The sequence below is a fragment of the Pangasianodon hypophthalmus genome, chromosome 20 (genome assembly GCF_027358585.1).
Source record: "Pangasianodon hypophthalmus isolate fPanHyp1 chromosome 20, fPanHyp1.pri, whole genome shotgun sequence".
Classification (NCBI taxonomy): domain Eukaryota; kingdom Metazoa; phylum Chordata; class Actinopteri; order Siluriformes; family Pangasiidae; genus Pangasianodon; species Pangasianodon hypophthalmus.
The window spans coordinates 3,529,811-3,545,808 of NC_069729.1; the positions used below are offsets into that span (position 1 = coordinate 3,529,811).

The 15,998-nt window shown below is 39.5% G+C and overlaps 1 protein-coding gene across 3 annotated transcripts in view; it reads right to left on the reverse strand.

Moving 5' to 3' along the window:
* Positions 1-15,998, reverse strand: part of slc25a26 (solute carrier family 25 member 26) — an 80,584-nt gene that overhangs the window by 38,247 nt on the left and 26,339 nt on the right. For all 3 annotated transcript variants that reach the window (XM_053226910.1, XM_053226909.1, XM_026935741.3), the window contains exons 6-9: positions 10,113-10,157; positions 5,634-5,703; positions 4,797-4,861; positions 2,533-2,606 (exon numbers count right to left, since the gene is read on the reverse strand). In XM_053226910.1, the coding sequence (XP_053082885.1) occupies positions 2,533-2,606; positions 4,797-4,861; positions 5,634-5,703; positions 10,113-10,157 (254 nt within the window). The remainder of the gene's footprint in view (positions 1-2,532; positions 2,607-4,796; positions 4,862-5,633; positions 5,704-10,112; positions 10,158-15,998) is intronic.

The following is a 15,998-nucleotide window of genomic DNA, read 5'->3' on the forward strand; positions in this document are numbered from 1 at the left end:
TTGGAAACACCTGTGGGGGATGAGCAAGGTCAGAAAGCATGAGGCAGTTTATGAGCCTCGATTTAGAACGAGGGTCATGAGTGACCCTTGCGTGCCCACTAATACATCAGTTTTGTCAACTGCAAAGCTGTACAAGGTGCCAAGCACGGCAGCTATCTCTCAACTATTCCAGCCATTTGCAGAATCCTTCATGCGTCTGTCAGGATCATGTGTTTGCAAGCCTTCAATGTGCTTGCGTTGGCTTATTAGCAAACAAGATCATCTTGGAATACGCTAGCAAGGGGTTATATGTGTAGGGTCTATGAGCTGTGTAGGAGAGGACTTGCCTTTTGAGTCTGTGGTGGTAAAATCAAACTATAAAACCCTCTGGAAACTTAACCTCAAACTAATACCACTAGGTCAGATAGCATGTGAAAACTTCCTGCCAAGTGGAAAGACATTCCAAGTAGCCCATCATGACAGCAAAAGACCCCTTGACTCAAACCTTGTGTCAAGTGAAAAACCATGATGTCATGCAGGATTTTAGGGAACATATAACCAGCTAGCAATATTGAGGAAATCTTATAATGTTTAATTCTCCTTTATTAGACATGCCCTTTTGTTTGGTTTCTGTGCTCCTTGGCAGTAGGTCAAGTGAGTCAGAGTTCTCAACTTTCACATTTCCTGCACCTGTTCACTGATTCAAACCAACGTCATCACATCCAGTTATGAGTTGGCATATCTAATCAGGACCTATATTAATGACTGTTTAACTATTCATCATTTCCCATAGAGGCTTGGACCTGATCTGAGCCATGACTCAGTCTTGAGACAAGAGGAATTCAGATATTTGTAAGTTGAAAACTTAGACATTATGGTCGTAAAGAAAGCTCCGAGATGAACATTCTACTCGGCTCTAATGAAACATGTGAGTCTGTGCTTTTGAAAAAAAATGCAAAAAAAAGGTCAAGAAGCACAAATTCGGTCTAGGACTCTCGGAAATATTTTTTTTTCCTTGTCTCTGGGGTCATACTATCAAAAGGGCATCTTCTGTACCATTTTATTATTATGTTCTATAATATAGTGTACTTTTAAAAAATAATTTAAGGTTCATAATTAAGGGCTACTGATGTACCTTTGATCCTTTACACCACATGCAACTTCCAGGGTAAAAGATACATACTAAAGGTACAAAAGATGTACCATTGATAGTACCATATTGGTAACATGGAATAGTACATTTTAGTACCTTTATTTCTGAGAGTGCATGGTAAAGTTATGACACAGTTATCGACATGGCTATCATATGTTTCTTTCCCATTCCTCAGACTGTTTCAAGACTTTCTTTCCAGAACTATAGTGTCTCGGGTCTTACAGATTTTCCATATATTTCCCAAAACATGAAAATGGCTGCCTTTAAAAGTCTTTTATCCTGACAATATAAAGGCAGAATGACAGTGGAAACAAGAAAAAACCATTAGAAACATCAACATTTACCTCAATTGTGTTAAATTATAAAGAAAAGACTCTTCCTAAACAATTGCACTGTAATTACACTTAGCAGCAACCGCACACTGAAATTCAAAGTGTAAAATGTCAACACTGCATCAACTTGTGGAGTCTAAGTGAACTGTAATTCTTTTTGCCATGTTTAAGGTAGTATCTGCTGCATCATCTGGCAAACCTTTTGACAGTTGAAAATTTGATACAAAGTGATGCACAGGCACATAGATAAAATTGTGTCATCCCAGCTTGCCTGGTAGTAAGTGAAGGTGATTACACTGTAAGTGGACTGCCGTGCATGCCTAGCGCTGAGAGTAGTGGATCTGCCGAATGAGTAATAGCAAATGCACAACTTTTCAAACTTTACTCGGAAAATACAAGTTTAGGCACTGCACAGTCCTCAAGTGTGACTGTTTTGGATGGTGCAGTCAGGAGCTCGACCCGGAGCCCTAGGGGCGGAGTTAAACATATGGAAGCACTTTCTGGCTCGACTCGACTGCAAATGGAGCCATTACCATAATTACAGCTTTGAAGCTGGTCAATTTGTACAAGGCACTCAGCTGCAGGAGGGCCTGCGCTCTTCCACTGAGTATCTGTCTAAGCCACTTTTCCTCTACCGCTGCTCTGTCACTGTTCAAAGTTTTTCCAGAGAGTGTGTATATATATCAGTATTACAGGAAAAAATGTTTGAAATTCTTTCATCTTTTACTCATCAGCTCCATCGGCTATAGATTAAGTCAAGGACAAAGGAACGAAACAGACAAAATAGAAAAAGAGAAAAAAATCGAAGGAAGAGTGAAGGTTCTCATTTGAATATAGAGGCCTTTGTTTAGAGGGAAGCCAGCAGGGACATTTTCACATACATATCTACTGGAAATGTTGCTAATGCTTTACTGTCCACAGGCTCTTAACAGGAGAGCAAAGCAACAAATTATTAAATAAATATGAGTAAGTGAATGAATGAATCGTTGTCGTTGGACAGTCATGCTCAGTTTAGTCGGCAATTTAAGTGCCTATCTTGGCAGTTGTGTATGCATGGCTCGTACTCACCCAAACACACCTCGACACTTCCACACCTCGTACAGAACTAGTGGGATGTTTCCACTGGCCGTGGAAGTACCAGCCTGTGTAAGAAAGACAGTGAGAAAGCATGTATGATCTATGTTCTGTGCTCTCTTACACATAAACACACTCAACCAGGCTCGCTTCAGCACAAGTAGCCTCTTTCATTAGCACAGGTGAGGAATTCCAGTTAAGAAGGTAAACAGGGGGAGAACGGCCAAACCCAGCACCTTCGTTTCCTCCTTTTCACACTTCATTCTGTCATTAAGCACTGTGATGAGACACAGGTGCAACACAACGGAACCAACAGTTACCGACAATGTTGAGCACACAAATACAGTACAGTATTTCTTAAAAACCACTTGCTAAAATAACTTTTTTTTATTCTTTCCAAGTCTTTAAATAACATAGTAGATAAATGGTTCACAATTCACCTCATTTATAGCAGAGGTATGCAAACTGTGGGGTGCATTTACAAGAGGAACAGGTGAGGGGTGAGATAGAGAAAAAAAAATTATATATATATATATATATATATACACACACACACACACACACACACACACACATACATACATATATACACACACACACACACCACACACACACACACATATATATATATATATATATATATATATATATATATACACAGATAGACAGATAAATAATCAGACCTGCCAACCTTTACGCATTTCGCATAGGAGCTCAGCGCTTTACATCAGATTACGCTGGAAGACAAAAATGTCAACTAAGCCAATTGACATACAAATGACTGACAGTTGTGTAGATGTTCTGAACTCTCCGATATTACCTGACACCCCTGGAATTCCCGTCCCCTTTTCCCCATCTCACATTAGTATTGTTTTAGCTGGCGCCTCTGTCTCGACCCAATTTTCCCGCATAAAAAGATATACTGACATGGCACACTCAGTTTTCTGTCAGGGTAAATGGATAATGTTTTTAGTTAAATAATGTGAAATAAAATCTGCTAATGTACGTTTGACGTAGCTGACAATAAATATCTATATAGTCAACAATTTTACCAAACTTGGTCAAAAATGGTAAGTTGGAAAACTTGGAAAAAACTGGTAAGTGGGCCTCATGTGGATAAGTTTGAATACTTTGGCTTTATAGGCAGATGTTTTAATCAGACAGCATGAGGAAATCCAGTTTTAGCCATATTAGTAGATAGGTGTACCTCAGGGACCAATTTAAGGTCCGCTGCACTTGTTTAAAAAAAAATTTTAAAAAATCACCAAATTTCTACATTCTGTAATCACAATCCTAGAAATTTATTAATCTACATTTTTTAAATTTCCAATCCTCTAACCGTCCTTCAGTTACTGATGCTTAGATGATGAGTTAAGCTCGGTGTGTAAGCACAGCGTCCATATAAAACCATGCATGGCCCCCTAAGCCTCTCGAATAGAGTGTACGTTTTTGTGAGTGTAGGCCTCAAACTGCTCTGACATCTACAGACTGAAGGAGCATCAGCCAGAAACACACATAGCTCTGTCTGCTTTCAGTCTCAAAAGCACAGAAGAGAGTGAGACGAAGTGTGTGCGTCACTCGAGTCCTTGGCTAATCTGAGGTCTTTTCTGTTTCGCGCTGCTTCTTTAACTCTATGAGCATCTGTTCATGGTTTGTCTACATTAGGGATTTTTGTTTGTTCACCTTTCTCCCCGACTGTGAGGCATCAGCAGACAGGACACTTAAACAACCGTCATATTTTTAATTTAGTGCGCAGAGCATGGGCATTACGCTCACCTTGGCTAGCATTATTAACGTTTAACTCTTACCTTATGCTGGGTAAATAATATTAAGCTGTATTGTTACATTGCCAGTGTTTTTTATTCTGACATTGTGCTTTTATGTTCTCTCTATATTCTAACAGGCGATGTTTTTCCAATCTTCAGCTTTCCAGTTTGGGTGAGTCAGTCCCCACTGTAGCTTCAGATACCTCTTCTGATGTGCTCTTCTGCTGTTGTAGCCCATCAGCCTTTTCTCCTAAGTTGTTATTTGCGTTACTGTAGACTTCCTCTCAGCTTGAACCAGTCTGACCTTTCCCCTCTGACCTCTCTCATCAACGAGGCGTTTCTGCCTGCAAAACTGCTGCTTACTTGAGGTTTTTTTTTGTTTGTTTTTTTGCACCATACTGTGTAAACACTATAAGCTGTGCAAATCTAAGTTATTACCAATAACTATGCCACTCTTGCCATTTAATAATATTCTATTCAATATACTCTTACCTTAGCCAGCATTATCCTTGTCTTGGCCACATCCAGAGGGGTCGTAATAAATGCTGCCACCCCGCCTAAAGGAAATGAGACACACAAATAAGTCGATTAAATAACTGTATAAGTATAATCAAACATTATCATAAAGCGCCGGCTATAAATCTAGTCGGCAAAGCTACAGACACACACCCCGAAAATCAGCCGCTCTGCTGAACTTTCACCCACTTCAACATATTTAGGAACGCATACACTAACATTCAAACACACATGTCATCTGTATACAGATGGATGGTTAATTATACTTCCTATACTGTACATTCCCATACTGAAGCAGATGGCTTACATCTTTCAAGTTTCTTTCCTCTTTTTCTTCAGCTGTAGTAGCAAAACAGGATTGTACATTTAAGTGGTCAAGGACAACACAGAGGATGTAGCACGCACATACTCACACACACACACACACACACACACATACACAGTTCCCAGACTAGACACAAACTCCAGGTGGAGTGGCAAGCAGCCATGCTCTTTGTCCTCTGGGTGAAATGTTCAGATCCCTTCCATTCTCTCACTCTCTCTCTCTCTCTCTCTCTCTCTCTCTCTCTTTCTCTCTCTCTAGATATCTGTCTTAGCGTTCTTCCTCCTTCTCTAATTCTTTATGCCAGGTTTTCTCCGTTTCTCAATGTCTAGGTGCTTCTTGTCATCGTGACCTATGTGGAATTCATAAGGAATGAAGCTGGGTGAAGTTTCTACACTCCTGACCTTGGCTTAGCCACTTCACCCTCCCTCTCTCTCTGCGCCTCTCTCTCTCTCTTTCTCTCTTTCTGAGATGAGGCTAATCCCACACACCTGCAACAGCTCCACACACTGCAGCTTGCCAAGAGTCCAGCCGTTCCCCCTGCCTCCTCCGCCACAGAGTCTACAGAGAGAGAGAGAGAGAGAGAGAGAGAGAGAGTGAGAGAGAGAGAGAGAGAGAGAGAAAACGAGGATTACTACAGCTAATACATGTAGAAAAATCCTGAAAAAGTCAAAGCCCATGGGCTCGCTCGGACGATGGGAACCAGACAGAGAAGCCATCTTTACATCCAGAACGCTGAGGTCATCTCCTTATTTTCCCATGAAGACAGAGAAATAGAGAGAGGAAAAGAGAGAGAAATCAACAAAAAACAGAAAAAAACCCAGAAAAGACAGGGTGTCTACAGGTACACAAAATAAAGATTTCGCACATTTCTTTTGACTTTTCAACACATCAAATGCAATGCAAAATCTAATCTGCAGTACCACATGATGTTTGTGGTGTCCTGCGAAAGCCCTTCACACAGCCAAATACTGATATCTTCTACTTATAGTTATATATGTAGTCTTCTACATCTATCTAAGAAACAATATTACTGCCAAATTTTAAATAATTATTGTGAAAGTTTAGAATAGGAAACGCTGATTAGCAATTTGATCAACAGCATCATCCATTCACATCCTGTCTCCTCACCTGAGGTAAAAATCACTCATGGAATTTAACCAAACAGAGTCTCGCTAACATTTATTTTCTCTGTCTGAGTTATACATCGGTGGGGAAATAATCACTGATTAATTAGTTTAGTTCATTTGGCTATATTTCACGTTCATAATGACTTTCTCAATGCTTTGGTAAAACAATGCTTTGGTAAAATCTATTTATAACATATGGCCAAAAGTTTATGGACACCTGACCATCAAATTCATCTGTGCTTGTTGAACATCCCATTCCAGATAACATCCGCTCTTCTGGGAAGCTTTCCACTAGATGTTGGAGCGTGGCTGTGGGGATTTGTGTTCATTCTGCTACAAGAGCATTAGTGAGATCAGGCGCTGATGTTGGTGAGGAGGTCTGGGGTGCAGTCGGTGTTCCAGTTCATCCCAAAGGTGATCAGTGGGGTTGAGGTCAGGGCTCTGTGCAGGACACTCGAGTTCTTCCACTCCAACCTTCACACACCATGTCTTCATGGAGCTCGCTTTGTGCACAGGGGCATTGTCATGCTGGAACAGGGTTGGGAACTCTTAGTTCCAGTGAAGGGAAATTGTAACACTACAGCATACAAAAACATTCTATGCAATTGTGTGCTTCCAACTTTGTATCTGGGGAAGAACCACATATAGGTGTGATGGTCAGGTGTCCACAAACGTCTGGCCATATAGTCTATGTTTCCTGAAAGTAGAGATGTCAAAGTATAATACTGTCAGAAAAACTTGGGGTTTGTTTTTCATAGCGTGCAACGTTTCACAGTTGTTAGTGATCAACTTTTAAGCAGTTGATGTTAAATCAAAGGCAAAGTAATAATGATATACTACATGATATACAGTATGTATGTAACACTTCTTCTAACCATTATATCTCATTATACCTTATAATACCTCACAGTGTGTGTATTGGACAAAAAAAAGCACACAAATACAAGGAAATTCATGATTTAATTCAGGATTTAATTTCCTGTTGTCCTGTACTCTTGGGCTGAAATTACATTTCATGTCGCTGTGTATTCTAGCTCAACTGTACGTAGCTAATGCTAGCCTTAGTTTAACAAACACCCCTTTCTTTTGTGAGTCACTCCCGTATTATCCTGTGCGTGCATAATAATAATGTTAAATGTTTTCCAGTTTAGTAACACAAGAAACAAATCATACTTGGCACTTGTCTTGGGTAATCATTGGCAGAACACTGTGGTGTAAGAGGAATAAAACACTTTGGGATGAGCTGCTCTTGGAAAATTAAAAAAAAAAGACTTAAATAAAGGATAACAGACACAATTTGGTCAAACTCCACCCTTCACAAGCAACTGACCATGCAATGCTTAGGCATGAGTGTTAAGAGAACGTTTAATAATCTCAGACTTTTTTTTTTTTTTTTTTTTTTTTTAAGTTTATGGTACAACTTTTAGACAGCACACTAGCAGTGCCACAGCGGGATTCTCCCACACCTCATGTACAACTAGCGGATAGGATGTGATGTGTTCGGCTAGACACATGTCACCCAGCTGTGGCGTATACACACACACACTCACATACGTTCACACACTGTGATCCCAAATCAGTCCGGCAAAAAAAAGCCTTCAAATCACCAAAGAAGTGTTTCAAATCTCACTTTAGTTTTTTAACAAGAGCGCCGGGATATCATGGCTTTTTAGACGATCTTCAAAAGAGTGATGAAAACAAAAGCAGCTCTGATACTCTCACTGGGTTTCTGTACTAGTGTGTCATGCGCTCATCTATGCTTTTTAAGGCCATGACAAGAGATAAAGCGAAAGAGAGGGAGAAAAATAGCATTTAAGCTCTGATACTCGTCTAGCGTCTCTCCACAGATGGCTGGGAATGAGGGAATGAGGGAATGTCTTTGAAAACGTGTCAAAGGGAGTCCAATGAATGGCACGTCTTATTCCGTTTGAGGGGGCGAACATTTCACACTCCATGCTTAGCTCCAGCTGTGAACACTATTGTCCTGCAGAACGCCGCCGCCCCCCCCTTCTATCTCTCTCTCTCCATACTCATTAATCGTGTGTTTGTGTGTGTGTGTGTGTGTGTGTGTGTGTGTGTGTGTGTGTGTGTGAACGAGAGCCTGGTATCCATCAGTGAAACAGCTGGTGTTGGTGATTACTGTTGTTCAGAGCCGCTTTAACCTTTTATACAAATTTCCATTCATTAAGTATAGGTGAAGGTTAAAATCTCTCTCTTCTTTTAAAGCTGACCCTCTATTTTTTTTTCCTTAAAGGATTTTAAATTGAAAGTACTTTTTTCCTTGTCAAATGCATTTTCCTTTTCAAAATCTCTCATATTTTCCTATTTTTAAAATGCCATTAAATTCTAAATCTGATTTTTTTCTTGTGCTTTAAAAAATAATTATGAAAATCTTTCTCTTTACCCTGATTACTCTTGCTTTTAATAATAAATCTCACCTTTGTGAATCTCAACTTTCAAATTCTTTTTAAAAAGTCTAAAGGCAATTTTTTTCTCGTATATTAAAGTCAACTCGTTAAATTTATCTGTCATTTTTTTGTACTTTTAAAGCTGGAATCTCCCATTATGTGAATTTTTAATGTGTCACTGCTTCCTCTTCTTGCCTTTAAAATAATTTTTAAAAATTATGCCCAAATCTCTCCTTTTATCTGTTAAAGGCTTTTAAATAAAAAATAAAATATTTTCTCCATTTTAAGTGACTTCTGATATCAAACTATCTCCAATGTCCTACTTTTAAAACATTTAAAGGCACTAAAAATCTATTTTAAAAATATTTAAAAAGCAGAAGTCCATCGGTTTTTCCACTTTTAAAAAAAACTTTAAAGCCAAATTCTCTCAATTTCAACTTGTTTTAGAATTTAAAATGATTTTAAAACAATTTGTGATTCTGTATTATCACTGGGTCCTGATCTCATTGTTTTTTTTTCTCTTTTAAAAAAATGTATAAAAATTCTTTAATCTCATTTAAAGTATTTCTTAAATGGCATCAAATTAGATCTCAAAGTCAGGCTTTGCTTTTAAAGTTTCTCATATTATCTACTTTGTAATGGTTTTAATGGTTTATCTGTAAAGTTAAAACCCCTATCTATCTATGTATCCATCCATCCATCCATTCGAAATCATTTTAAAGCCTAAAATCTTTGATCTCATTCTGTCTGAATGTGTCTCTGTTTGTCTCTCTTCATCTCTCTCCTTTCTGCTTTTTTCGTTCTCTCCCCCTTTCCTCCTTTTCTTCTCTCCTAACACTGTGTGTGTGTGCGTCAGTGTGTCCTGCATTTAACAGTCAAACAGGTGGTTTGGTGTTTCTTAGGCTTTTACAGTCACACTCTCTCCCTCTCCTCCTCACCTCTCATTTGCTCATTTCTTCTCTTCACTTCTCTCGTTCCTCAGCCACGAGGCCAAAAGCGCTAATGGAATTTTGTGCTCTGGGCCCGGAGACGTGATGTCATCCTCCTGAACGCTGGCCTTTTCAAAGAGAAACGGCTTCGCCGTGGCCAGGGCCAGACGATGAAGGTGAGAGAGAGAGAGAGAAAGAGAGAGAGGGAGAGAGAGACACGAGGCCATGGAGTCGGGAGCTCGTAACCTATTATGAGTGTGTTTAATCACGGCTACGTCGTCACCCTCTGATTCACCGAGGCGAAAAGTAATACCCCACCTGAACGCATTAAACGTGACCGACTATAAACCAGCCAATTTTTCATCACAGGACAAATTACGTAAGGCAATTAGAGCAGGAGAAGGTGACTAACAGGGAGACAGATAAAGGATAAAGGAAAGAGAGAGACAGACAGATCAAAAAGAGATAGAGAGAGAGAGAGAGAGAGAGAGAGAGAGACATACCTTTAAATATTCCCAGAGAGGAAACTGCACTAAAGAGAACGGGATCTGAAACAGAAACAAAAATCTCTCCATTACAAAGCAATAAAATACGTCAGAAGTATATACTGCACTGGATACGTATGTGTATATATATATATATATATATATATATATATATATATATATACACACACACACACACACACTACAAAGGAACAGGTCAGGGGTCATGGAGTCAGGCCTGGATTTAAAAAAAAAAAAAAAAAAAAAAGCCTTATCAATTCTCCACCCAAGCAATAATGAGTAAAATGAAGATAAATATATAAATAGATAAATAAATAAACAAGTGTTTATGAGTCTTCATTTTGCAATTCCAGCACCCAATAAGTACATAAATAAACAGATAGACAGATAGATAGATAGATAGATAGATAGACAGATAAATAAACAAACATCTTTATTCTTTGCATAACATATTTCCTAGTATTCATTTTGCAGTTTTATCTTTCAATAAATAAATAAGTAATTAAAGAAATAAAACTCTTTTTTTGCTTTGTGCCTGATATTTCCCAGGAAGCATTTGGCAATAAATAAATAAATAAACACATTTTTACTTGCACAACATATTTCACAGTATTCATTTTACAATTTCAGCATGCAGTAAACAAGCAAACAAACAAAAAACAATCAAATAAAATAAAAAAATAAAATACTGTCTGCCAAATTATTTTTCCCGTGACAATAAAGAGTGAGTTTCTGAGTGTGTGTGTGTGTTCTCTCTCTCTCTCTCTCTCTCACACACACACACATACACACACATATACACACACACATATATACACACACACACACACACACACACACACACACACACACTCACAGCTGTAGTCAAGAGCTTTGTGGAATTTATTGGACAGATAATCTAATTCTGCTCTCTCTCACGGTAAACATCAGGCTGTTACAGCTGCTGGCGTCAGATTTGAGAAAGTAATCAGGATGAAGCTTAGAAACCCCACACACAACAAATAAACTTGTTAAAAAATAATGAAAAAGAGAAGAGAAACAAAACTAAAGTCAGTACGTGGAGTGTGTTAGTAAAGAGTCTCTCCTGATGTGTCATTTCTGTAACGCACACAGCCTCGTAACTGAAATGTGTGTGCCGTATGCTAAGTACAGTCAGTCTTTAAACTCTGTGTCAGTATAAACCTGTGTGTGTGTTTGTGTGTGTGTGTGTGTGTGTAAACTAAAACTTTTCCCATTTCAGAGAAGCCAAACAGAACTCGTTTCATGAAATCTGACATCTCTGGCAAGAGATTAACAATGACACACACACACACACACACACACGCACACACACACACACAAGGTTTATACTGACAAGAGTTAACAGTGATGGGAGAATGGATACACAGAGAGAGAGACAGACAGATTGAGAAATTGTGTTTGTGTGTGTGTGTGTGTGTTAAAAAGGGAGAAGGAGAAAAGGTTTATGATTTACTGCATCCAGTGAATGACAGCACATTTAACACATGGGGTCTGATATTACTGCCAGTCTCAACTCTCCATCAAACATTCACGCACACAAACACATACACACACACACACACACACACACACAGACACACACAAAGAGAGAGACACACAGAGTTTGCAGTTTTATCACGCACCGAGAATAAATTAACCACATTAATTACAACCTGCTGTGATTAAAAAGTTCTAGACAGTAAAACACTTTAGATAATGATCAGTCATGCAGATTCAGTGTGTGTGTGTGTGCGCGTGTGTGCGTGTGCGTGGGTGTGTGGAAAGACAGAGTTGACAGTGACACTGTTATTGAGTGTGATTGTCAGGTACTTTATCATTGGGAGATAAGGATGGCCCTGTGCCTGCCTGTGTGTAAATTTGTGTATGTGTGTGTGTGTGCATTCGAAAAAGGCCACTGAGGAATGCATCAGCATATTAGTATTCCGCAGCTTCTTGTTCTGTCACATGCCCCTAACCGCTCTCGTGGCATCTGGACAAACAGACGTCAAAATACATTTAAAATCGAGTAGACCGCAGCGACAGTTGGCGTGCAATTTAACAAATGACTTTAATAGGTCAGAGCACGCAGGTTGCATACTGATGATACTCAGCGTCCAGATTTCTTCAATCCAGCTCTATTCCGTACCACTGCGGCCAAAATCTCGGCCAAAATCTAGTCCAAACGTAGTTACAAAGTTAATAATGGACCTTAAAATGCTCAACTCAGCATATATTTCACTTTCTGCTAAATCCCGACCCTAAACAGCAACTTACCAAGCATAACTAAAAAAGGCACAATATCCTCTTTTACCTCAGGAAGGATATAAGGTAAATTACTAAAATGACTAAAATAACATTTATCAACTACCAACTGAACTCTAATAAGTGCCACGATATTGAGAAATGTTACCTTTGGAGCTCCGGAAAACTTCGCAAGTTCGAATCCTATGGAAGTATTCTGTGAAAGTGTTTGAAATGTCATCATTAGCATTCTCTATGTACTTCAACCCTAAAAATCTGTTCTCTGTGTTAGTGTGAATGAATTCAGAGTATGACTCTTAGCCAGGCTTTTATATAAAAAAAAAAAGAAAGAAAGAAAAAAAAAAAAACTTCCTATGCACATCATTTTGCGAATGGACACCATTGTAAATGTCTTGCCCTTGGTGGATGATATGTGAATCAGGAACCAGGGAACCTTTTTCAGGAACTCTGGAATTTTGTGTGTGCCAGCGTCAATTTTAGTTCCTGGGCTGGAATTTCAGAAGCCTTTTTTAGCTCCTGCTACATGGTAGTTATTTGCAAACTAACTAATGGAACTAACGGAGATTGAGGTATTAGCGACATGTTCCTTTTCCTGGAGTGTAGCAGACCGCTTGAAGCACACGAATTCATATAATGTGCTTTCCAGTGTGTCATACAGACAATAATGCAAATGTCTTGCTGTAATTTTGTATTGTAGATGCATCCCAATATGATAACATTTTCAGGAACCAGTGAATCTTTTTCAGCACTTCTTGAAACATAGACATGCCAGGACAAAGAACTCATAGTTCCAGAGCCAGAATTCCAGAAGCCTTCTGAGTTCCTGCTCCAGGGTAGGTACTTTTCTGCAGAACAGGAACTAATGGGGTGGAACTTGCGGTACACGCCACATGCTCCTGTTTCTCAAGTGTAGTATTTCCCTTTAAACAATTTGCTTGCCATTCTGCAAAAGATGCATAAATATCACTGCAACTGTCTGACTATCATTTGTCCACTTTAAATACGTCCCAACATGACAAACTTTTCCGGAACCAGGAAACCTTTTTCAGGACCTCAGGAATTTTATGTGTACTAGGAGCCATTTTAGTTCCTGCTCCTGGATAGGTACTTATCTGCGGACCAGGAACGAATGAGGTAGTGGCTTGAGGTTCTGAACACTCGCTGATTGGTCAAAATACAAGCTTTGCAAGAACAACTGACCTTCTTACATTTAATAAAAAAAAAAAAAAAAAAAAAAAAAAAAAAAAAAAAAAAAAAACATTTACCTACATGCTCCTTTTTCTCAAACGTAGTTTTCCTCTTGGAGTACAAAAATTGCATAATTTGCTAGCCAATTTCCATGACTTGTTGTGGTTGCTTCTTGAATGTCAAACTTTTCGCAGGATACTCTCCACTATCCCCAAAAAAGTGCACTTATACAGTGAACAGGGAGTGGTTTTGGAAGGAGCCGATGGCTTTCTAACAGCATAAGGCACGGCACATGAGTCTGGACCTCCCTGGTCAACAGCTGTGGGTTTTTACAGCCGAGACACACACGCAAAAGAATTTCTTTTCAAAATACAAGAACTCATAACTGACAAGAAAGCAAGACGGTGCGAGGGGGAAAAACTAAAAACCAGAGGCAGAAACGCTGAGCTAGGCAGAGAAAAAGAGGGGAGAGCTAATTATTTTTCATTATTTTCCATAATTATTTTCTGCTCCATCTGAAAGAATGAGTCAAATCAGCACCATTGGCGGAGAAGCCAGCAGTGGAAAAAATGATCTGCAGAACAAAGTGATGATTCTACATTTCTGAGAAATCATCTCGTAACCTACATAAAAAAATGCAAGTCAAATCTGGATAAGACATTATTTGGATATTTAATCTCACGCTGAGGTCCAAAGAAAAGTGTGTGTTATGTGGCTGCAGTGGTTAGAGGACATGGCCGCAGACATGAACAGGAAGGCCACAAGCAGAGTGTGAGGGCTAAGCCACACGTGTGCGTGGGTGGGTTTACTCAGAGAGTGCCATGGCCAGGAAACCCACAGATTAATGTCTAATCCCCATTTTATTACCTGCTAAATAGTCCTCAGAGCCGTCTGCTCTGCAGCAGTGTCTGGACCTGACACAGTGTCCGTGTGAAACTCTATTTATGGTCAAATCCTGGTTAGTTCAAGTAGGTGAAGTTAGAATTGATGTGCTTTCCCCCACTATTTCCACTTTCTCCCACTATTTCCAAACACTTCCAAAAGAGACGGTCCCAAGCTCCAAACAAAAGTGTGTATAAATCACGCCATCGTTGATTATTTTCCTGTAACCGCATGCCCCCAAGTGTTTTATTCCTTACTTTTTCATTCATTTACACATCTATCTATCTTATCCGAGGACTTGCATGTGATGTAGAATTCAAGCTAAGCCACAGAACCTATAGTTGCTCCTAGGATTTAAATGTAAAACCTTCCTGTCATTTTGAACAAAACCTTAACCACGGAGCTGCCACTCCTAAAAATGTCCAACACAGGAACCTTTTCAGGAACCCAGACACTTTTTCAGGAAATCAGGAACTCAGGAGATTCCAGGAAGATTTTAGATTCTGGATTGTATTCCAAAAAGCATCTTAGTTCCTGCTCCAGGGATTGGACTTTTCTGCAAACTATGAACTACTGGGGTGGATCTTGAGGTGACACTATTGATTGGTCAAAATGCAAGCTTGACATAATGACTGATCCACAGGCTTGTTTTATACGGCACAAAACGCAAAGGGAAATGTTTCGCTGATGCATTCGTTTTTAAATAAACCGGTTCAAGATTGGTTCGAGACATTTACAAGAGCCTAATGTTTGACTTTGTAGCCTTGTAACATCATAAAGTTAATACCACCTCAACACACAGCACCGTCACCTACCGCTCTGGTCAGAATCATAGCTCTGTCTTTCGGAGATACCTAGAAAATGAGTTTCCTGTGTAACACAGGGTTTAAGGTTTCACCCTATTGTTGTGAGATCGCGAAATCAAAACTTGACAAGGCTGCTATCTGTAGCCCGGACCACAAAAGAACTCAAAAGTGCATTCCGCTGCCCCATGACTTTGCAGAAGATACAGTGACTGCCTTCACTTCTTCACTGGAGGAAGCGCGTGATGGCACATTAGGTGTCACCTTCCAAGATGGCAGCTGTTGTGCAATAGTGGAAACGTTAGTAATGAGGAAATTTTGAGGAAATTGGCTACAAAAAGTCTCCATCCATGTATGAAATGCTCCAAACAAGCCTGCGCGCATATTCTGGAACGGTGTAGTGGAGGGAACAAATCTCCCACTGAACCTACAAGGCTTCATGAGCTTCATACAACAAAATCTAATATACACACCTCTCGCTCTCTTACACCCACTCTCCTTCTTTCAGATGAATGTGTCTAAACCACAGCTGCAGGGATGGGTGCATCCACGAAAGCACACAAAATAGACAAACACTTAGTCAGTCACTGGTATGCACAAGTTCGTGCTGCCAAGTCACCAGGTGACAGCTGCTTTGTGATAAAGAATGGAGTTAATTAAGAGAGCACCGGTGAATAAATCAAAGAGAAAGTGAGGTAGAAGGAAAGCCAGACAGATTCTGAAAATTGATATGCAAAGAGATCCATCG